The following is a 25,094-nucleotide window of genomic DNA, read 5'->3' as shown; positions in this document are numbered from 1 at the left end:
AATATCCTTCTTTCAGTTGTTTGATTAACTGCCAAACCAGTTTGGGTGGAGCAATGGCCACTGAAACAGGAAAAACTACAGGCTTTAAAAAAATTGATGCCGGGGGTTGCGCCCAAGATGGCTGAAATAGGAACAGTTCCAGCCTCCAGCTCCCAGCGTGAGCGACACAGAAGACGGGTGATTTCTGCATTTTCAACTGAGGTACTGGATTCATCTCACTGGGGCGTGTCATGTCGGACAGTTGGCACTGGTCCGCGGATGCAGCCTGTCCAGCGAGAGCTGAAGCAGGGCAAGGCATTAACTCACCTGGGAAGTGCAAGGGGGAAGGGAACTCCTTTTCCTAGCCAAAGGAAATTGAGACACACAACACCTGGAAAATCTGGTAACTCCCACCCTAATACTGCGCTTTACCAAGGGTTTTAGCAAATGGCACACCAGGAGATTATATCCCACACCTGGCCTAGAGGGTCCCATGTCCACAGAGCTTCCCTCATTGCTAGCACAGCAGTCTGAGATCTAATTGCAAGGTGGCAGCGAGGCTGGGGGAGGGGCACCCACCATTACTGAGGCTTAAGTAGGTAAACAAAACCCCTGGGAAGCTCAAATTGGGTGGAGCCCACCACAGCTAAAGGAGGCCAGCCTGTCTCTGTAGACTCCTCCTCTGGGGACAGGGCGTAGCTAAACAATAAACAAAAAGCACCAGAAACCTTGGCAGAGGTAAATGCCCCTGTCTGACAGCTTTGAAGAGAGCAGTGGATCTCCCAGCACAGAGGTTGAGATCTGAGAACGGACAGAGTGCCTGCTCAAGTGGGTTCCTGACCCCTGAGTAGCCTAACTGGGAGACATCCCCCACTAGGTGCAGACCAACACCTAACACCTCACATGGTGGGGTACACCCCTGAGACGAAGCTTCCAGAGCGAGAATCAGATAGCAACACTCGCTGTTCAGCAATATTCTATCTTCTACAGCCTCCGCTGCTGATACCCAGGCAAACAGGGTCTGGAGTGGACCTCAAGCAAACTCCAACAGACCTACAGCTGAGGGTCCTGACTGTTAGAAAGAAAACTAACAAACAGAAAGGACACCCACACCAAAACCCCATCAGTAAGTCACCATCATCAAAGACCAAAGGCAGATAAAACCACAAAGATGGGGAAAAAGCAGTGCAGAAAAGCTGGAAATTCAAAAAATCAGAGTGCATCACCCCTCCAAAGGAACACAGCTCATCGCCAGCAATGGAACAAAGCTGGACGGAGAATGACTTTGACAAGTTGAGAGAAGAAGGCTTCAGTCAACCAAACTTCTCAGAGCTAAAGAAGGAACTAAAGACCTTGAAAAAAGATTTTATGAATGGCTAACTAGAATAACCAATGTAGAGAAGTCCTTAAAAGAACCGATACAGATGAAAACCATGACACGAGAACTACGTGACAAATGCACAAGCTTCAGTAACCAACTCGATCAACTGGAAGAAAGAGTATCAGCGATTGAAGATCAAACAAATGAAATGAAGCGAGAACAGAAGTGTAGAGAAAAAAGAGTAAAAAGAAATGAACAAAGCCTCCAAGAAATATGGGATTATGTGAGAAGACCAAATCTACATCTAATTGGTGTGCCTGAAAGTGACTGGGAAAATGGAAACAAGTTGGAAAACACTCTGCAGAATACCATCCAGGAGAACTTCCCCAACCTAGTAAGGCAGGCCAACATTCAAATTAAGGAAATACAGAGCAACAGAGATACTCCTCGAGAAGAGCAACTCCAAGACACATAATTGTCACATTCACCAAAGTTGAAATGAAGGAAAAAATGTTAAGGGCAGCCAGAGAGAAAGGTTGAGTTACACACAAAGGGAAGCCCATCGGACTGATAGCAGATCTCTCAGCAGAAACTCTCCAAACCAGAAAGGGGGCGGGGGGGCAATATTCAACATTCTTAAAGAAAAGAATTTTAAACCCAGAATTTCATATCCAGCCAAACTAAGTTTCATAAGTGAAGGAGAAATAAAATCCTTTACAGACAAGCAAATGCTTAGAGATTTTGTCACCACCAGGCCTGCCCTACAACAGATCCTGAAGGAAGCACTAAACATGGAAAGAAACAACAGGTACCAGCCATTGCAAAAACATGTCAAAATGTAAAGTCCATTGATGCTAGGAAGAAACTGCATCAACTAGCAAGCAAAATAACCAGCTAATGTCATAATGACAGGATCAAGTTCACACATAACAATATTAACCTTAAATGTAAATGGACTAAATGGTCCAATTAAAAGACACAGACTGGCATATCGGATAAAGAGTCAAGATCCATCAGTTTGCTGTATTCAGGAGACCCATCTCACATGCAGAGACACACAGAGGCTCAAAATAAAGGGATGGAGGAAGATCCGCCAAGCAAATGGAAAACAAAAAAAAAGCAGGGGTTGCAATCCCAGTCTCTGATAAAACAGACTTTAAACCATCAGAGATCAAAACAGACAAAGAAGGCCATTACATAATGGTAAAGGGATCAATTCATCAGGAAGAGCTAGCTGTCCTAAATATATATGCACCCACTACAGGAGCACCCAGATTCATAAAGCAAGTCCTTAGAGACTTACAAAGAGACTTAAGATTCCCATACAATGATAATGGGAGACTTTAACACCCCACTGTCAACATTAGACAGATCAACGAGACAGAAAGTTAACAAGGATATCCAGGAATTGAACTCAACTCTGCACCAAGTGGACCTAATAGACATCTACAGAACTCTCCACCCCAAATCAACAGAATGTACATTCTTCTCAGCACCACATCACACTTATTCCAAAATTGACCACATAGTTGGAAGTAAAGCACTCCTCAGCAAATGTAAAAGAACAAAAATTATAACAAACTGTCTCTCAGACCACAGTGCAATCGAACTAGAACTCAGGACTAAGAAATTCAATCAAAACCACTCAACTACATGGAAACTGAACAACCTGCTCCTGAACGACTACTGGGTACATAACGAAATAAAGGTAGAAATAAAGATGTTCTTTGAAACCAATGAGAACAAAGATACAACATACCAGAATCTCTGGGATGCATTTAAAGCAGTGTGTAGAGGGAAATCTATAGCACTAAATGCCCACAAGAGAAAGCAGGAAAGATCTAAAATTGACACCCTAACATCACAATTAAAAGAACTAGAGAAGAGCAAATACATTCAAAAGCTAGCAGAAGGCAAGAAATAACTAAGATCAGAGCAGAACTGAAGGAGATAGAGTCACAAAAAACCCTTAAAAAAATCAATGAATCCAGGAGCTGGTTTTTTGAAAAGATCAACAAAATTGATAGACTGCTAGCAAGACTAATAAAGAAGAAAAGAGAGAAGAAACAAACAGTCGCAATAAAAAATGACAAAGGGGATATCACCACTGACCCCACAGAAATACAAACTACCATCAGAGAATACTATAAACACCTCTACGCAAATAAACTAGAAAACCTAGAAGAAATGGATAATTTCCTGGACACTTACACTCTCCCAAGACTAAACCAGGAAGAAGTTGAATCCCTGAATAGACAAATAGCAGGCTCTGAAATTGAGGCAATAGTTAATAGCCTACCAACCCAAAAAGGTCCAGGACCAGACGGATTCACAGCTGAATTCTACCACAGGTACAAGGAGGAGTTGGTACCATTCCTTCTGAAACTATTCCAATCAATAGAAAAGGAGGGAATCCTCCCTAACTCATTTTACGAGGCCAACATCATCCTGATACCAAAGCCTGACAGAGATACAACAACAAAAAAGAGAATTTTAGACCAATATCCCTGATGAACATCGATGAGAAAATCCTCAATAAAATACTGGCAAACCAAATCCAGCAGCACATCAAAAAGCTTATCCACCATGATCAAGTGGGCTTCATCCCTGGGATGCAAGGCTGGTTCAACATACGCAAATCAATAAACGTAATCCAGCATATTAACAGAACCAAAGACAAAAACCACAGGATTATCTCAATAGATGCAGAAAAGGCCTTTGATAAAATTCAACAGCCCTTCATGCTAAAAACTCTCAATAAATTTGGTATTTATGGAACGTATCTCAAAATCATAAGAGCTATCTATGACAAACCCACAGCCAATATCATACTGAATGGGCAAAAACTGGAAGCATTCTCTTTGAAAACTGGCACAAGATAGGGATGCCCTCTCTCACTACTCCTATTCAATATAGTGTTGGAAGTTCTGGCTAGGGCAATCAGGCAAGAGAAAGAAATAAAGGGTATTCAATTAGGAAAAGAGGAAGTCAAATTGTCCCTGTTTGCAGATGACATGATTGTATATTTAGAAAACCCCATTATCTCAGCCCCAAATCTCCTTAAGCTGATAAGCAACTTCAGCAAAGTCTCAGGATACAAAATCAATGTGCAAAAATCACAAGCATTCTTATACACCAGTAACAGACAAACAGAGAGCCAAATCATGAATAACTCCCATTCACAATAGCTTCAAAGAGAATAAAATACCTAGGAATCCAACTTATAAGGGATGTAAAGGACCTCTTCAAGGAGAACTACAAACCACTGCTCAGTGAAATAAAAGAGGACACAAACAAATTGAAGAATATACCATGCTCATGGATAGGAAGAATCAATATTGTGAAAATGGCCATACTGCCCAAGGTAATTTATAGATTCAATGCCATCCCCATTAAGCTACCAATGACTTTCTTCACAGAATTGGAAAAAACTGCTTTAAAGTTCATATGGAACGAAAAAGACCCCGCATTGCCAAGACAATCCTAAGCAAAAAGAACAAAGCTGGAGGCATCACGTTACCTGACTTCAAACTATACTACAAGGCTACAGTAACCAAAACAGCATGGTACTGGTACCAAAAGAGAGATATAGACCAATGGAACAGAACAGAGCCCTCAGAAATAATACCACACATCTACAGCCATCTGATCTTTGACAAACCTGACAAAAACAAGAAATGGGGAAAGGATTCCCTATTTAATAAATGGTGCTGGGAAAATTGGCTAGCCATAAATAGAAAGCTGAAACTGGATCCTTTCCTTACTCCTTATACGAAAATTAATTCAAGATGGATTAGAGATTTAAATGTTAGACCTAACACCATAAAAACCCTAGAAGAAAACCTAGGTAATACCATTTAGGACGTAGGCGTGGGCAAGGACTTCATGTCTAAAACACCAAAAGCAATGGCAACAGAAGCCAAAATTGACAAATGGGATCTTATTAAACTAAAGAGCTTCTGTACAGCAAAGGAAACTACTATCAGAGTGAACAGGCAACCTACAGAATGGGAGAAAATGTTTGCAATCTACTCATCTGACAAAGGGCTAATATCCAGAACCTATGAAGAACTCAATCAAATTTACAAGAAAAAAACAACCCCATCAAAAAGTGGGCAAAGGATATGAACAGATACGTCTCAAAAGAAGACATTCATACAGCCAATAGACACATGAAAAAATGCTTGTCATCACTCGCCATCAGAGAAATGCAAATCAAAACCACAATGAGATACCATCTCACATCAGTTAGAATGACAATCATTAAAAAATCAGGAAACAACAGGTGCTGGAGAGGATGTGGAGAAACAGGAACACTTTTACACTGTTGGTGAGACTGTAAACTAGTTCAACCATTGTGGAAAACAGTGTGGTGATTCCTCAAGGATCTAGAATTAGAAATACCATTTGACCCAGCCATCCCATTACTGGGGATATACCCAAAGGACTATAAGTCTTGCTGCTATAAAGACACATGCACACGTATGTTTATTGCGGCACAATTCACAATAGCAAAGACTTGGAATCAACCCAAATCAGCGACAGACTGGATTAAGAAAATGTGGCACATATACACCATGGAATACTATGCAGTCATAAAAAAGGATAAGTTCGTGTCCTTTGCAGGGACATGGATGCAGCTGGAAACCATCATTCTCAGCAAACTATCGCAAGAACAGAAAACCACATACCGCATGTTCTCACTCATAGGTGGGAATTGAACAATGAGATCACTTGGACACAGGAAGGGGAACATCACACACCGGGTCCTATTGTTGGGAGGGGGTAGGGGGAAGGGATAGCATTAGGAGATATACCTAATGTAAATGACGAGTTAATGGGTGGAGCACACCAACATGGCACATGTATACATATGTAACAAACTGCACCTTGTGCACATGTACCCTAGAACTTAAAGTATAATAATAATAATAATAATAAAATTGGTGCAGGAACAATTGCAAAAGGGACACATAGAGCCTACTTTCTCTCCTTGGAATTCTCCTGTGTTTGTTTTTAAGAAAAAATCAGTGAAATGCAGAATGTTAACAGATTTAAGGGCTGCTAATGCTGTAATTCAGCTCATGGGCATGCTGCAACCTGGGCTGCCCCCTCCAACCATGATTCCAAAATACTGGCCTCTAATAGTAATAGATTTAAAAGATTGTGTCTTTACCATTCCTTTAGCTACCCAAGATTATGAAAAATTTGCTTTTACTGTTCCTGCTATAAATAAAAAAGAACCAGTGGACAGACACCCTTGGAAAATATTACCACAAGGCATGTTAAATAGCCCAAGTATTTGTCAAACTTATGTTGGAAAAGCTATTAAGCCAGTTAGAGAACTATTCAAAAAATGTTATATTATCTATTATATGGATGATATTTTATGCGCAGCGGAAACTAGGGAGGAATTAATGCTGTGCTATAAACAGTTAGAAAAGGCTGTAACCGCAGCAGGGTTAATCATAGCTCCCAATAAAATCCAAACTTCTACTCCCTTTTAATATTTAGAAATGAAAGTAGAACAAAACACTATTAAGCCTCAAAAGGTTCAAATTAGAAGAGATAATTTAAAAACTCTAAATGATTTTCAAAAATTATTAGGTGATATTAATTGGATTCATCCAACTTTAGACATTCCTATTTATGCTATGTCTCACCTCTTTTCTGCCTTATGAGGTGATTCTGATCTTTTTTTTTTTTTTTTTTTTTTTGAGACAGAGTCTTGCTTTGTCGCCCAGGAGTGCAGTGGCGCAATCTTGGCTCACTGCAAGCTCCGTCTCCTGTGTTCACGCCATTCTCCTGCCTCAGCCTCCCGAGTAGCTGGAATTACAGGTGCCCACCAATATGCCTGGCTAATTTTTTTGTATTTTCAGTAGAGACGGGGTTTCACTGTGTTAGCCAGGATGGTCTCGTATCTCCTAACCTCGTGATCTGCCCAAAGAACTTCAATTAATTGAAGAAAAAATTCAACAGGCACAAGTGACTCGAATTGACCCTATGCAGCCATTACAGTTTTTAGTTTTTTCCTACTAAACATTCACCTACAGGAGTTATTGTTCAACAGAATGATCTTGATCTGGTTGGGTGGCTTTTTCTACCTCACAATACAACTAAAATGCTCACTCTGTACTTAGATCAAATTGGTGTATTAGTAGGACAAGCAAGGCTGCGTACAACAAAGTTAATGGGCTATGATCTGAATCAAATTATAGTTCCATTAAACAACAAATTCAACAATCGTATATTAATTCTTAGGAATGGCAAGTTAATTTGGCAGGTTTTATTGGCATTCTTGATCATCATTATTCTAAATCCAGAATATTCCAATTTATTAAATTAACATCATGGATATTGCCTTCCATTACTCAAAAAATCCCTATTGAAAGGGCCATTACTGTTTTTACTGATGGATCTAGTAATGGAAAGGCCTCATTTGTGGGACTTCAACAACAAGTTTTTCAAACTGACTTTGCAGCTGTGAAAACAGTGTTAAAAACTTTTAAACAGCCAGTAAACATTGTTTCTGATTCAGCCTATGTATTGCAAGCTACGCAAAATATTGAATGTGCCTTAATTCAAAATGTGACTAATGATCAACTTAACCTTTTATTTCATTCTTTACAGCAAGCAGTACAACAAAGGCATTCCCTTTTCTATATCACTCATATGAGAGCACATACTAATCTCCCAGGCCCTTTAACTAAACTTACTCAAAGGATGGATAATTATATGGGGAAAAGGATTTGCTTGTGTCTCCCCAGGTAACAATCAGGTGCCTGTATGGGTGCCCACCAAATATCTGAAGATCTATCATGAGCTACAGCAGGAAGAGAAGACTCTGGGAAGAGCCAAAACTCCCGATATGAGTGATGGCGCAAATAAACATCTCAGAGACAAAGGAGAAAACCAAGAATAGTCGTCAGGCAAATTGTCCAACATGGGGATAAATCAAGAAGTTGGCGCAGATGGCAAAGGACAACTTGAAAGCACAGAACAAACTAAAAACAACTAGTAACCTGATGGTGGCCATGCTGGCAGTACTCACTGTGGCAGCAAGCCTTCTTACTATAGGAGCAACTCAGAATTCCACTTATTGGGCATATGTCCCATTTCCCCATTTCCTCCTTTAATTAGGTCTGTGAGTTGGATGGATCCTGTTATTGAGGTGTACACCAACGTCAGTACCTGGGTGCCTATGCCCATAGATAACCGAGGGCCAATGCATCCTAATGCGGAAGGGATAATAATAAATATATCCACAGAATATAAATATCCCCCAGTATGCCTGGGACCTGCTGTTGGATGTTTACGGATTGACACACAGGCCCGGTTGGCAGTAGTCCCCCAAAAAATAAATCATGGGTTGCTTTGCATATGATTTTTGGGACATAGTTTAAAATATAATCATTCCCATCCTAAAACTCTGTAGTTCCATCTGAATAAGTTCAAATATAAACAAAATAGAGTTTAGTTTAAAGGTGTGGATACTTGAGCTTGGGAAGATTGTACAGCAAGTAAGGCTGAGGTGCTACAAAATAATTCCTATGGAATCATCATTAATTAGTCTTCTAAAGGGATCTTTAAAAAAATTGCACCAGAAGACCTTCTTATAGAACAAATGTAATAAGCCAGTGGAACCACTGGCAATTAAATCATACACAATATATTCAGACAAAAGCTGAGGTCCCTATCACATGGAGTCCTACTGGCATTGTCACCCCTAGTCCAAAAATAGTATCTCCTGCCATAGAACACGAACATTCTGAATTATGGAAATTAGCCATGGCTCAAAGTTCAATCAAAATTTGATAGGGTAAATATAACAAGTATAAAGGGGAGGGAGGTAAAAATAAATATGCTCTTTCTTTTCTTTCTAACAGGACTTTTTGGATTCAAAGTTGTGTCCAGTCACCTTTTGTGCTAGCAGTAGGAAATGTTACTCTTGATATAAATACACACTTTATTTCATGCCCTGAATGTCATTTATGTCATTTTTTACGTGCATTAATTCAACTTTTAATAAAAATCAGACTATCCTAACAATTAAAGCCAGGGAAGGAATCTGAATCCCTATGTCTTTAAATAGACTGTAGGAGGCATCTCCATCCATTCATATAGTAACTGAAATTCTTAAAAAACTTTTATCCCATTCAAAAAGATTTATAGTTGCTCTCATAGTTGCTATAATTGGCTCATTGCTGTTACTACTACTACTGCAGTAGCTGGTGTGGCTCTACATTCATTTGTACAAACTGTTAAATTTGTCAATAAGTGACAAAAGAATTCCACAAAACCATGGAACTCTCAAACTCAAATAATTAAAAAAAATAGTTAACCAAATTAATGATCTCTGTCAGACAGTGATTTGAATGGGAAATCATAAATTTAAAAAGTAAAATTCAAATGCAATGTGATTGAAATACCTCTAATTTTTACATGACTCCTCATCTGTATAATAAAACAGCATGAGTGGGAAAAAGTAAAGAGACATTTAAAAGGTCATACTGGAAATTTATCTTTGTATATTGCAAAATTGAAGGAACAAGTATTTCAAGCCTCTCAGGCACATCTGACACCAATGCCAGGAACTGAAGTGCTTGAAGGAGCTGCAGACAGATTACCAGCTATTAACCCGCTAAAATGGATCAAGACACTTGGAGGCTCTGTGATTTCAATAATGATTGTGTTTTTAATCTGTGTTGTTTGTCTTTATATAGTCTGCAGATGCGGAAGCCACCTCTGGAGAGAAAGCTGCCACCGAGAACAAGCAAAGATAGCTGTGGCGGTTTTGCAAAAAAAGAAAAGGAAGACATGTTGGTAGAAGTGCTAAGGCAGGACTGGCTCGTCTGTCATAATATAAAAGAGTCTTGGAAGATGTCCAGGGTCCAGGGTCTAAAACCCCTCAGGTCCAGGGTCTAAAACCCCTCATGGCCTTTGGAACACCAAGCTCTGTGCCAAAGGGTGGAAGCCTGCCCTGCCGCACCACAAATCTAAGCCTAGGGCATAAAACCCCTCATGACTTGGATGGAATTCAGAGCTCAGGGCATAAAACCCCTCATGGCCTCTGGAAAGTATACAGACTTGTTGGTTGCTCTCCCAGACTCATAAACATGTTCTCTATTATTTCAAGCAGCAGAACATATTCTATGTGCATCAAAGAAAATGCTAAACTGTCACAGCTATGCTTGATGCACTGCTACCTTTCTACCCTCACATACTCACACCCTCACCTGTTTACCTCCACATCCACACGTCCACACCACCTGCTTCTTTGTTTGATCCCCAATAAATAGTGTGGGATCCCAGAGCTGGGGGCCTTCACAGCCTCCATACCAGCATTGGCCCCCTGGACCCACCTTATGTACTCTTAACCTGTCTTTTCTCATTCCTTTGACTCCGCCGTACGTCGTAGCCCCCACGTCCTGGTGTTGGGCCATACAATTAACTTTCACCATTGGGACATTACAAACATAGTGTAAGCAGAAGTTTGATGCACTTGCACATGGGATTAGGCCTCTTGGAATGCACTTTCTTAGAATCCAGTTGCCAGTCTGTGAAGAAGCCAAGTAGCCACATAAAGATGTCCATGTAAGAGTTAACCAAGGAGCCTGGCCAAAAACCCCTGCTGAGCTCCCAGTAGGTGGCCAGCACAATATACCAGCCTTGTGACCTTGCACCTATCTCAGTACCCCAGCTGACACAACACTCTGTGAAGCAGAATCACCTGGTCAACTGATATTGTTTGAAGCTGTGTCCCCACCCAAATCTCTCCATCTGAGATCTGCAATGTTGGGGAAGAGACCTGGTGGGGTGTGATCGGATCATGGGGACAAATTTCCCTCTTGCTGTTCTCGTGAGAGTGAGTGAGTTCTTACAAGATGTGGTTGTTTAATGGTGTGAAGCACCTCCCCCTTCACTTTCTCTATCCTGCTTCACAATGTGAAGATTGTTCCTGCTTCCCGTTCGCCTCTGTCATGATTGTAAGTTTCCTGAGGCCTCCCCAGCCATGCTTCCTGTACAGCTTGTGGAACTATGAACCAATTAAACCTCTTTTCTTTATGAATTACCCAGTATTAGGTAGTTCTTTATAGCAGTGTGAGAACAGACTAATACATCAACCAAAAGAATTATGAGAAATGATATCCTGTTAGTATTTAAACCATAGGATTTTGGAGTGATTTATAAAGTAGCAATAAACAACAAAAATGCAAGACTATAAGAACAAAAACAAAAGACCTATCTAATCTGGAAAATCAAGGAGGCTTTTCCAGAGGAATCAATAATTTACATAGAATCTGGAAGAAATAAAAGTATGAGTTAACTTCCAAACAGAGAACAGTGTCCATAATGGCCTGTGTTTGAAGGGAAGCAGATGCACTAAAAAACAGAATGGAGATTATTCATTTTCTTTTCTTCTGTTTGTTTGTTTGTTTTTTGAGACAGAGTCTTGCTCTGTCATCCAGGCTGGAGCACAGTGGCATGATCTTGGCTCACTGCAACCTCTGCCTCCTGGGTTCAAGTGATTCTCCTGCCTCAGCCTCCTGAGTAGCTGGGATTACAGGCACCCACCACCACGCCCAGCTAATTTTTGTTATTTTTAGTAGAGACAGGGTTTCGCCATGTTGGTCAGGCTGGTCTTGAATTCCTGATCTCAAGCAATCCACCCACCTTAGCCTCCCAAAGTGCTGGGATTATAGGTGAGAGCCACCATACCCAGCCTAAAAAACAGAATGGAGATCATTTTCTTATGCATTTTTGCCTAATTATAAAACAGGCCAGACATGGTGGCTTATACCTGTAAGCACTTTAGGAAGGAGGCCAAGGCGGGAGGATCACTTGTGCCCAGGAGTTTGAGACCAGCCTGGGCAACATAATGAGTCTCCGTCTATATAAGGAAAAATATGTGTGTGTGTGTGTGTGTGTGTGTGTGTGTGTGTGTGTGTAGAGAGAGAAAGAGAGAAGCAAACGTGTGCATACATTTATTTTATACAATAGTATACTTAAGAAGGAAACAAAAACCCAGAGCTAAAACTGATATGTCTAGTCTTGCTTATTAATACAGACTAGCTATTATGAGCCATCTGTGACATATCACATTGTGCTGGGACCATCTGCAATATTCCTAATCTAATGGTTTAAATGACAGCTCACACCCTCATTAGAAGATATTAGCACCTCAAAACACATTTGTTGGAAATAGCAAGGTACTGATCCCTTCAGATGCTATCAAGTGGCTGCACTGTAAACTAATGCACATCCTAGCAGGAACAAAGGGAATGCAGACATTGAGCCCCTTCTGTGGACCAGGACATTTGACAGACTCATACATTCTTTCATTAATTTTCTCAGCAATCTAAAGGGCAGGTATTATTTTTCATTTTTTACTTACTAAAGAAAGTAAGGCTTTTAAAGTTTCATTAGCTTGATCACACAGCTCAAAAGTAGTAGAGCAAAGTTTTAAATCCCAGGCTGTCTGCCTCCAAAATCTGCATCTATAATAGCTGTTGTTGGTTGCCTTCCCTGCTCCTACTTCCCACTTTCTTCTAGACGTTTTTCAACACCCATATCCTCCCATGCAGCCAGTGAGCTTCAAGGGTGACTCTCTTGCCTACAGCAATCTTTTTTTTTTTTAAGACAGTCTCTCTCTGTCGCCCAGGATGGAGTGCAGTGGTATGATCTCAGTCTCCCAGTTTCAAGCAATTCTCATGCTTTAGCCTCCCGAATAGCTGAGACTACAGGCGCATGCCACCATGCCCAACTAACTTTTGAATTTTTTTGTAGAGACGGGGTTTCACCATGTTGCCCAAGCTGGTCTCAAACTCCTGAGCTCGAGCACTCTGCCCGCCTCGGCCTCCCAAAGTGCCAGGATTACAGGCATGAGCCACCACGCCTGGCCCTCCAGTAGTATTTCTTAGCAGCAGGTGCAACTAGCACTTGGGGCTGACCAGTTCTTTGCTCTGCCAGGCTCTCAGGTGCATCTTACGATGTTTAGCATCACTGACCTCCACTTGCCACCATTCTAACAACTCAAAATGCCCAGCATACACTTGTATGGCAGTGCTCAGCCTGAGAATGGCCAGTTGAAACAGAATGCCGTGCCTCCTGCCAATGATGGGTTCAGGAACTTACCCAGCAACTGGTGAGCTGCCCCGTGAAGGGGATTTCCCTGCCACATGGAATGATCCATGTGCTTCCCACAACCTCAGCACTGCACAGTAATCCTATCACTTTTGATATTCTTTTTCACATTTTACAGATTAAGAAACTGAAATACACATGGAATCAGCGGCATGGCCAGGTCACATGGTCAGTAATTAATGAAGCTGGAGGCTTAATATACTGCAAAATAAAATGATGGGAGTGACCTGAAGATCCAGATTGGATCTCAGGGCCAGAACTGGATAGTAATTTGATTGAATTTGTTAAATTATCTAAAACGACTGTCATCACGAGTGGGGCTAGTCAGCCTTAAACCCTGAAAAAAGGAAGGTCTCAGAGATAAAAAGCAGTATTTGCTATTAAAACATGACTCATGGTTTAGATCTCAAGAACTTCAACCACAAAAAAACTTGTTTTAAATATGATTCAGGGGAGTTTTTCATTCGTCAAAGTATTTGCTACTTGGGCAAAGCCATTAGGGCCAGGGTTATAAATGTCTGTAGAGGCCAAAGAGATAAATGGCGCTGTTCAGAGTGAGACAACAGGGTGTGGTTAGGGCTGATGAAGCAAGAGAGTGAATGAGCTGATTGATGTTTTTCCCTAGAAAGATCATCCCTAAAGTGAGATGGGTGACTCACGTTCTCTTAGCTTAAGGTCATTAAATATTCCATAGACATTATTGTCCAGGATAACAAAAAGCTAGTTGCACAAATTTAAAATATCCCTGTCGCTGGGACAATGATTTTGCATCGCAATTTGACCTTCTGCTTTTAAAAATCAGACTCATAAACTAGGTTAATGTAAGTCCATTCCTGAAAGATGGATTCACTCCTGATATACAGAGAAATCAGGTTTCTAAGCCTGATTTACTATACATAGCAGCCTGTGAGCTCCCTTGGGAGACACAATATATCCTTGCTTTGTGAACATAAAGCATACATCATTTCCTTGTGGACGACAAATATGTTTTTCTTATTTGTTATATGCTGACGATTTTAAAATTTGTCTGTGGAGGTCACAACTCTCATTAGTCAAAAATTTAAAAACCTGTACCAGGCTTGCTGTAAAAATTAGATGATTTAAGGTAGTTTGTTAAACATTTTTTATTGCATTAAACTTTTAGGAAATTTTAAGAATAACTGTGAGAGATTCAGTAGATATATAGGTAAAGGACACAAGCATGTAATCTACAATAGAGGAACTACAAATGTCTAGCAAATACTTGAAAAAACATTTGGCCCCCACAATTATGCCAGCTATGTAGTATTTCTATCTCAATCTCAGGCCACTCCCCCAAGCTCCATATTCAAATGTCCAATTGCTCATCTGAGATCACTTAGAAGCCTACTGGCATCTCAATTCAACATGTCCAAAACAGAATCTTTGCTTCACTCTCCTTTTTCCCATATACCTGATCTTCTCCTACCTCAAGTAATTGCATTACTTTGTTCATCAGGCAAAATATACAGGAATCATGCTTACTTTTTTCTCCTTCCCAGTTCTTCCATACAAAGTCTGTCACTGAGCTGGAACTGGTGATGTCCTGGACTCTTGGGTGCTGCCTGGACCCACCCAAATGCCAGAACAGGAGTGACTTGATTAAGTTCCTCAGGGAGCTAGATTAAGCAGATACCCTTTCTCTTGTTTCACACACAAAAAAAATTCTTGCCCTCCTAGAAGTTCACCTCTCAAAACAACATCAGCCAAGCAGAAGAGGAAAAGAAGAGCAAGTGTCTAGGGGCCCTGATTTGCCTGGTGATTTGGGGTGGCCAACTTGAAACAGCTTTTTCTCCTCCAAGCCATTTTCTCCTGTTCTCAGCCAGCTTCCTGCAACCATGAGGTCAAAAAGAAAAACAAATTATCTTTGTGCTTTGACATTTGTGATGGGCAAGGTACTCTAAAATGCAGGGTTCAGGGCAGAGGCCCCTTTCTTCTGAGTTCAAGAAAGGCACTGAGTCTTTTTTTTTTTTTTTTTAGACAAGGTCTTGCTCTGTCACCCAGGCTGAAGTGAAGTGGCAGGAACGTGGTTCACTGCAGCCATTCTCAGTCTCCTGGGCTCAAGAAATCCTGCCACCGCAGCTTCCCAAGTTGCTGGGACTACAAGCACATGCCACAGTGGCCTGCTAACTTTTTTTTGTTATTATTGTAGAGACAAGTTCTCACTGTTGCCCAGGCTGATTTCAAACTCCTGGGCTCAAGCAGTCCTCCCACCTCAGCTTCCCTAAGTGCTGGGATTACAAGCAAGATGCACCACTGTACCTAGCTTTAATTCATTTTCTCATTCATCTTTATTGCTTTCATTGCACATGCTGTTAACTTCTTATGAACTCTTTGTTCTAATAAATAAACACATCAAGGTTTTTAATAAATAAATCAGGAGTCTATAAATTCTTACTAGTTTCAATAGAAACATTGCCGCTAAAATGGTGTATTCTAGCTGTGTGAGCTTTTGGAAAATGTTTTCATTTTCTTTATGTTTGAATGTTCTTCCAAGTCTTTGAAAATACACATTCTGAGTTGAAAAGCTTTATAATAGGTAAAACTCATTAACCCATATACTTTCAATGCTGGGCACAGCAGGTGTGGTAGAAATATAAGATGACTCCCAAGATTTTTGCACCCTGACATACACATATCTTTTTCCAGTTGTTGAAACACTAATTTAGGTGCTGCTGTGAAGAGATTTTGTAGATGTGAACAATGAAAATCAGTTGACTTTAAGATAGAAAGATGATCCTAGGTAGGCCAGATCTATCAGCTGAGTCCTTAAAGGGAACACTACCCTTCCTGAGAAAGAGATTCAAAGCACGAAGGATTAAAATTGAGGGAGATTCTCTATTGCCAGCTCTGGAAATACAGTAGGTCATGTGGCAAGTTGTTCAAGTGGCCTCTAGTTGCTGAGAGCAACTCCAAGGTAAGAGCCAACAAGGAAATAATGACTGCAAGGAGATGAATCTGGCCACACTATGTGAGCCTGGAAAGGAACTCTGAGTGCCAGAAGAGGATGCAACCAAGCCAACACCTTGAGTTTAGTCTTACGAGATCCTGAGTAGAGAATCCAGTGACACCATGCCCGGATTTACCACAACCCTAGAGGCTAAAGGCAACACTCCCTTATTATCTCACAATGCTGTATTGTCTTTAGCCTCTAAGGTTATTTAGTAATTTAGTAACAAAAAGCAAATCCAGTAGAACATGCTAATATTAAGATAAACCTCTATATCATATGATGCAGTGTGAACCAGCACAGTAGAGATTGCAGTATCTCTGGAAGCCATTTCTATACTGGATAACTCTTTGCAATAATTCAACTACACATGTAAGTGATCAAATTAATATATCTTACAAAACTAAATGTATCTTCAACAATACTCTTCCTTAATCAGTACAAAAAAACAAACAAACAAAAAACCTGTAGATAATCTCTAACACCTCTCAATACAAGGGAAAGTGTCATAGATGGAAGTGAAGACTAAAGAGAAATAGAATTCACTGATTAAGGTTTAAATATCTTACTTTTGTGACTTTTTATTTGCAAAAACAGAAAATTGATCATGTGAACACATTTGTGTTAAAAGGATGTTCCTGCAAATTAGGGGCCCTGAAATTAAGCTTCATTAGGTTCATGGTAAGTCTACCTCTCTCTTTATCCACAGCACTTGGCAGAGGGCCTGGCATCTGAATGACAGGTCTCAAATATTCTTTCTCATATGATTACATGAAATAAATCATTACATTGTTATTTACTTAAATAACTTTACATTTTTCTTGAGTGAATTAACACTACTTGAAGGATCCCTGTAAACTGAGTCCACTTGCAATTTCCTATCTACTGGGTCATTTATAATAAAACATGTTACATGTATACTTCATCTCTGCTTATTTCTAAGAAAGAAAAGGTAAGTAGTTTTTGTATTTCAATTAGTAATTCAATAACCTGTCTGGTTTTTGTTTTTTAAAAGCAAAATAGCTTATCCCAGAGTTCAGATCAGACAATCTCACCACTGGTGTTTGGATTCAGTGTCTTTTGAGGTGAAGTGAAAGAAGAACCTTTCAGAAATGCATGCAGTTAATTCAAAGAGAGGAAGAAGGATCTAGTTCTAAAGAGGTTTTTGTCTATAATTGATTTTTCTAATGGAAAAATCAACAAAAAGTATAGTGTATCGATGCTGAATACTCCACTCTTTCAAACAGACACTTTCGTATTATAATTTGTATCAGATACAGTATCAAGAAAATTAAAATGCCCATTTACGAAGAGCAAAAAATGTTCTTCAGTAAGTCTGGTAATAAAAACTGCAAGGTAAGGTTTCAAAATTACATAAGCCTGCAGTTCTTCTAACAAAGATTACTAAACTGTAGTATCAGAAAAGGTACTTTTGGGGAATAAAATGATAGTGAAGCTTCCCTCCTGGTTTATACCTTAAACTTGCTTAGCTAAAGGCAGTGCTTCCTACCACCCCCATTTAGTGTAAATTTTGTTAGCCTGAAACTTAAAATGCAAAATGCTGCATAACATACAATGTTATTCATAATAATAATAGCTGCTATAGTATTTGGATATAAGAGTTTTCACAGGCAGGAAAACATTCAGTTTCTAAAAAATGATTCAAAGTTCATGAAAAAGTATAAATAAATGGTTTACTCTGTTGTTCACATGAATCCCTAAGGACGTGGAATGGAAACAAACAGCATTTATTCTTAAAAAAAATCCTTTTTAGGAGCTACTTTGTCTTTGTATTCTAGCCTCAAAACAATTGCTTTGCATGTAACTTTTTTTAAAAACTGAAAAAAATATGCTTTATCTTCCTTTTCTGACTACACAATTATTTTTTTCTTTTTTTAATCAGAAACTCATTGCTTGCTAATGACTACACAATTATTGTTGCTGTTGTTGTTTAGAGACAGGGTCTCACTCTGCCACCCCAGCTACAATGCAGTGACACAATCATAGCTCACTGTAGCCTCAAACCCCTGGCCTCAAGTGATCCTTCCAAGTAGCTAAGGCTACATGCCGCTGTGCCTGGCTAATTTATTTTTATTTTTTTATAGATGGGGTCCTGCTATGTTGCTCAGGCTGGTCTGGGATTCCTGGCCTCCAGCAGTCCTCCTGTGTAGCTGGGATTACAGGCTTGAGCCACACTACTAGCCTAAAATAATTATTTTTCAGTTCCTTATTTAAAATATTCTTAGCAGGCTGGGCACAGTGGCTCATGCCTGTAATCCCAGCACTTTGGGAGTCTGAGGCAAGCAGATCACTTGAGGTCAGGAGTTTGAGACCAGCCTGGCCAACACGGTGACACCCCGTCTCTACTAAAAATACGAAAAGATTAGCCAGCATAGTGGCACTTGCCTGTAATCCCAGCTACCAGTGGGGCTGAGGCAGGAGAATCGCTTGAACCTGGGAGGCAGAGGTTACAGTGAGCCAAGATTGCACCACTGTACTCCAGACTGAGTGATACAGTGGGACTCCATCTCAAAAAAAATAAAATACAATATTTCTAGTAGTATATAAAACCAAAATCACAACAAACTTCTTTATAGGCTAATCTGTTTATAATAAAATTATATTTAGATAGATTACATGAAAGTGATTTGACTCAAAATGTATCTGACTTCAGACGATATTTATTAGATTATGTTTTTATTTCTTTTATCTCTTCAGGTTTGTGGCAGCCAGCTACCAACGTGGCTCCCAATGACCTTTGCCTCTGGCATAAATGCCCATGTGTAGTCCCTTCCTACATTTTATCACAGCAGGTCTGTGGGACTAACAGAATACACCAGAAGTGATGATATGCAACTTCTAAGGCTAGGTCATACAAAGACATTGAGGTTTTTGCCTTGTTATATGTCAGATCACCCTCTCTGGAAGAAATCAACTGCCTTGTCATGAGGATACTCACATAGTCTTACAAAGAAGTCCGTGTGGCAAAGAACTGAGGTCTCCTGCCAACAGCTGGGTGAGTGAGTCATCTGGGATGAAAATCCTCCAGCCTCAGTCAAGCCTTCAAATGACTGCAGCCCTGGCTGAAAAATTAAGTGCAACATATGAGAGACCTTAAGGCAGAATCAGCCAGGTAAGTTGCTGCTAGATTTCTGATGCACAAAAATTGTGTGAGAGATCAAATGTTTATTGTTGTTTCAAGGTTGTGCAGTATTTTCTCGTAATCTGAACATTTGTAGAGGTTTCTGAGAATTGATCTCCAGATTCCATAAATTGGGAAATTTAAAAGAGCAGTGGAAGTACAGCAATTATTCTTGCCACAAACCTGAATTAACCTTACAGATTTTTTAATATGAGTCCTGAGATATAATTTTACTTTTTGGAGAACAGACTTATCCTTTTAATAGCTTAACTTTTCTTTTTTAAAATAAAAATGTTTGGAAAACTAGATTCCTATTTTCTCCATATTAGAAATGAAATTTGATCCCGTGGTGGCAATTTTTCTCTCTCTCATTACATATGTTGGAAATTCTGATAATGAGAATGTTAGAAGCAGAGATAAAGATTATATAAAAGAGGGAGGAGACAGAAAAGGGGGTGAAATGTAATCTCACAATTCCCTGCACCACTTATTTATTTCCTAAGATCTTGTCTCACACAAAAGACATCAGAGACAGAAAGTTTTCTCTGTCCACATCTCCCATAGGGACATAGATAGCTTACCATTTCTTGGAAAATAAAGAAAAAATGAATTTTTCTTTATCAAAATTTAAACACCAATTAGGGATAGAGGTTAAAATTAATTGAGACATCTCTAAGAGTAACAAGTACCACTACTCTGGGCACATTGCCCATGGGGTAGCCCTGCTCCACAAGAAGCAGTAAAGCCAAAACAAACAAACAAAAAACAAAGAGTAAGTGTATTTTCAATATCTCATTCCCATTCCAATCCCAAATTTTCCAAAGCAAAGAACATCTACTATTTAACATAAAACATATGACATATTAAAGACAAATGAAGAGTAGGGTTTGAAACCATTGCAAGATCTGGTCTCCACTAACAAAAAAAAAAAAATTCAACAATGCAGATGATAAAATACTACTGATGTTAACTGGTTCTGTAGGAATTGTTCTCTTAATATACTTGGATTCACTTGTAGAAAATAATCCACCTGCAACTTGGTATATATATTCTCTCCTAGCAATAATGTACTTTTCAGAGTGTCTTCACATCTATTACTAGAAATGCTATTATGTAAGTAACCAGAATTATTCTCTCTTTTGAACAGATGATGAAAGTCTGAAGAGGACTTTCTCAAGGACAGCTAGTTAGTGGCAAGGAAGAGACTGTAATTCAGACTTTCTGGAATCCAAAACGGAGCCTTTCTCCTGACTATTTTCTCTGTTGAATGCACTAAGCAAATCTCTAGGATTTAGAAAAAATAATTAAGAGTATTATTCTAGTTTTTAATTCACTTTTAAGTTCTATATTATTAATTCAATATATATTATATAGTGTTTTTTTTTAAGATGGGGTCTCACTCTATTGCCCAGGCTGGAGTGCAGTGGGAGTGCAGTGGTACAATCATCGCTTACTGCAGCCTCAAACTCCTAGGCTCAAGGGATCCTCCCACCCTAGCCTCCCTAGTAGCTGGGAATGCAGGTATGAGCCACTGTGCCCAGCTTATATAGTAATTTTTTAAAATAGTTAAAAACAATTTTTAAGGCACAGTGGCTTACACTTGTAATCTCAGCACTTTGGGAGGCCAAGGTGGGAGGACCACTTGAGTTCAGGAGTTTGAGACTAGCCTCAGCAATACAGCAAAACCCCATCTGCACAAATAATTTTTTTTTTTTTTTTTTTTTGAGACAGAGTCTTGCCCTGTCGCCGAGGCTGGAGTGTAGCAGCACCATCTCGACTCACTGCAACCTCCACCTCCCGCTTCAAGCGATTCTCCTGCCTCAGCTTTCCAAGTAGCTGGGACTACAGGCACATGCCACCACACCCAGCTAATTTTTGTATTTTTAGTAGAGATGGGATTTCACCATGTTAGCTAGGCTGGTCTTGAACTCTTGATCTCAAGTGATCCACCCACCTCGGCCTCCCAAATTGCTGCTATACCAGGTGTGAGCCACCGTGCCCGGCTATACAAATAATTTTTTTAACGTTAGCCAGGTGTGGTGGTGTGTGCCTATTGTCCCAGGTACTTACAAGGCTGAGGTGGGAGGATCACTTGAGCCCAGGAGGATGAGGTTGCAGTGAGCATGACTGCACCACTGCATTTCAGCCTGAGCGACAGAAACCTCATCTCAAAAAATATACGTATTTTTTATACAGACAGGGTCTCACTATTTTGCCCAGGCTGGTATTGAATTCCTGGGCTTACGTGATTCTCTCACCTCAGCCTCCCAAAGCGCTGGGGTTACAGGTGTGAGCCAGCATGCCTGGCCATATAGTTATATTTTCAATGCACTATTTTATAAAATTAGCTTATTATTATCCCAATATTCATTGTTTCTGTTCCATACACTTATGTCAGTCTTTTCCATTACTAATGATCAGTCCATTGGTACAAAGAATAGCCTACATATAAAAGAAACTTTTTTCTCCTACCTACACATACTTTGACTGAGGATGTGAATTTGCTGTCACCAATTTTTGACTCGTCAGGTAGCTTTCTGAAGGAAGAGCAGAACGGAATGGAAAAGAGAAAACAGTCACTTCTGGCTTCAACGTGGAACCAGATGATTGAACCAGAAACAATGAATATTGGGATAATAATAAGCTAACCAGAAATAGGTCATGAATGGAAAAGCAAAACAAGAAATATTACTAAGAATGTTATCCAATTAGACTAGAAATGGCATATCAAGTAGATGAGAAAAACAAAGCACAATAAGGAGGGTTGTTGAAGCACCTGGAATGACTAGGCTAAGGCAATAGCTATAAAAGATAATGCCCTTGAAGACCCAGCTTGAGACTCTCCCTCTACAAAATCTACCCTCATTTCCCCCCCCCAAAAATTGTACTCTCTAAAATAATAGAGCACCTTTCTGTAGCCTTCATCAGGCCAAAGCTATTTATGACTTAGCACAAGAAGACTCTAATCTCCTTTAAGGCAGGGTCCTTGTTGGGCTCATTTAACTCCTATGGTTTTTGTCTGTCTGTTTTTGGAGACTGAGTCTTGTTCTGTCATCCAGGCTGGAGTGCAGTAGTGCAATCTCGGCTCACTGCAACTGCCCCCTCCTGAGTTCAGATGATTCTTCTGCCTCAGCCTCCCAAGTAGCTGGGACTACAGGTGCGTGCCACCACACCGAGCTAATTCTTGCATTTTTAGTAGAGATGGGGTTTCGCCATGTTGGCCAGGCTGGTCTCGAACTCCTGACTTCAGGTGATGCACCCGTCTCAGCCTCCCAAAGCGCTGGGATTACAGGTGTGAGCTGCTGCGCCCAGCCTCCTGTGGTTTTTTGTTATTGCCAGTTGGGTGAGCTGGGGTAGAGGGAGAGATGTATTTCCTTCACAGCTACAGTTCTTATTAACAGGTTGAAGGTGGAAGACGACAAAGAGGAGAGGAAAGGAAGGGGGAAACAACCTCAATGTTTCAGAAGTGTCCTCTGTGTGCTTGACATAGTACTCGACATTTTATATATGTCATCTCAGAGGGGAAACTAAGACTTAGAGCATTGAGTAATCTATCCAAGATCACTCAACTGATGTTGAGTGGTAAAGTCAGGATTTGAATCTAATTATTTCTTCTTCCAAAACTGGTACTGAGTTTGGGTGTGTTGGTTCACACCTGTAATCCCAGCACTTTGGGAGGCCAAGGCAGGTGGATCACCTGAGGCCAGGAGTTCAAGACCAGTCCGGTCAACATGGCAAAACCCTAACTCTACTAAAAATACAAAAATTAGTCGGGTATGGTGGTGTGTGCCTACAGTCCCAGCTACATGGGAGGCTGAGGCACGAGAATTGCTTGAACTCGGGAGGTGGAGGTTGCAGTGAGCTGAAACTGCACCACCGGACTCTAGCCTGGGTGACAGAGCGAGACTTTTTTCTCAAAAAAACAAAACAACAACAACAAAAAACTGGTAACGAGTTTAAGTATTTGCTGGAAAATTGGTTCTGTTACGGTATTTGGAGAGGGCTGAAGGAAGGCATTTCACAATTGTTCTTATTTCCGGGTCATGGAAGAATCTCTCCCATAAAAGTGTACATGTGCAAATATATACATCACTATCAGTTTTGCATACCATTTCAGAAGGATTGGCTAAGGAACCATGGAAACGAAGGCAAAAGCCTCAAGATTACAGTATTCCCAACCACCTTCTCCCATTCGACTCCACCCTATCCCTCTTCCCAAAGCCTGAGAGTAATTAAAACCAGAGAAAATACAAACATGAAAGTTTGGTTGGGAGAAGCAAATGCAAACTTCTAACATAGCATTGTACTCGAAAATGTCATGGAGAATTTGATTAGGAGACACTGAAGAATGTAGTGTTACAATTTTGAAATTCCACAGTTATGACATTCAGACCACATATGATGTAAGGCAGAGTTATCACAATACATCCTAAGAGAGAGATTGAAAATAGCCAAAAATCAAACTGAATGGAAAATCCCAGGAAGTATACTATATTTAATGGAAGAGAGGTTTATTTCTCTTATTTTGTCTAGGGAACTTCTCTTGAAAAATGTTTGGATTTTATGGGCTAAAGAACATGTTTTAAATGAGGTTTATGTGATTTTTATTTATACCCTGTATTTTTTCCAAGAGGATTTAAAACAGATTATAGGTTTATAGAAAATATAACAAAATATTATGAGTCATACATAGGAAAAAAAGGTAGAGACATAAAATAGAGCCAGGAACGACGCTAATTTTAAACCATGAATTTATATAGTGATTAGGCCTTTACTTCCTCCGGGTAATTTCTTTTTTCCTTTTAAATTTTCTGTAGAGACAGGATCTCACCATATAACCCATGCAGATCTTGAACTCCTAGGCTCAACGGATCCTCCAGCCTTTGCCTCCCGAAGTGTTGGAATTACCTGCAGGAGCCACCGCACTCAGTCCCTCAAGGTAATTTCTAAAAATTATGCAGCACAAAGAGTTTTATGTATTAGGTATACATTTTTCATAATTTACATGGTATTTTCACATACATTATCTTAGTTGATACTAAATGGACTTTGTGAAGCAGTTATTATCCACATTTTCCAAATAAGGAAACTGAAGCCCAGAAAAGAACTTGAAAATCCTGTCCTTCAGGTGGGAGACTTGCTTGAGGCCAGTAGTTCAAGACCAGCCTGGGTAACACAGGGAGTCTCCATCTCTCCAAAAAATAATAATTATAAATGATCAGGGCGTGGTGGCATGTGCCTGTGGTCCCACCTACTCAAGAGGCTGACGCAGGACAATCACCTGAGCCCAGGAGGTCAAGATGGCAGTAAGCCATGATTGGGTCACTGTACTCCAGCCTAGATGACAGAGCGAGACCTCCTCTCAATCAATCAATCAGAACAATATGCATTTGACATCTATGGCCCTTGCATTTTCACAAGAGGATTACTACCTTTTTTACAGATGGCTTTAGATTTGGAGGCTGGTTAAGCAGAAAATTAAGACTTCATGCTTGGAATAGCCTTTTTAAGAAACACTTAACTCCTTTACTTTATAGTAC

At 40.0% G+C, this 25,094-nt stretch overlaps 1 protein-coding gene across 9 annotated transcripts in view; it reads right to left on the bottom strand.

Annotated features, from left to right (window-relative positions):
* LOC112426729 (uncharacterized) overlaps positions 1-25,094 on the bottom strand; it is a 129,365-nt gene that overhangs the window by 101,612 nt on the left and 2,659 nt on the right. For 7 of the 9 annotated variants that reach the window (XR_011607003.1, XR_011607005.1, XR_011607006.1 and 4 more), the window contains 2 exons: positions 24,386-24,500; positions 19,372-19,495 (listed from right to left, as the gene is read on the bottom strand). Coding sequence is in view for 2 of the 9 variants with exons in the window: in XM_071068216.1 (XP_070924317.1) it covers positions 19,372-19,495; positions 24,386-24,397 (136 nt within the window). In the remaining 7 variants the exon portion in view is untranslated. Of the gene's footprint in view, positions 1-14,857; positions 15,293-19,371; positions 19,496-24,385; positions 24,501-25,094 lie in introns of those variants that run through there. The other 2 variants (XR_011607004.1, XR_011607002.1) reach the window with 2 other exon arrangements.

Source organism: Macaca nemestrina, chromosome 8 (assembly GCF_043159975.1).
Source record: "Macaca nemestrina isolate mMacNem1 chromosome 8, mMacNem.hap1, whole genome shotgun sequence".
Lineage (NCBI taxonomy): Eukaryota > Metazoa > Chordata > Mammalia > Primates > Cercopithecidae > Macaca > Macaca nemestrina.
Note: the sequence above shows the minus strand (reverse complement) of the source record. Positions and strands in the feature narration are given on the sequence as shown.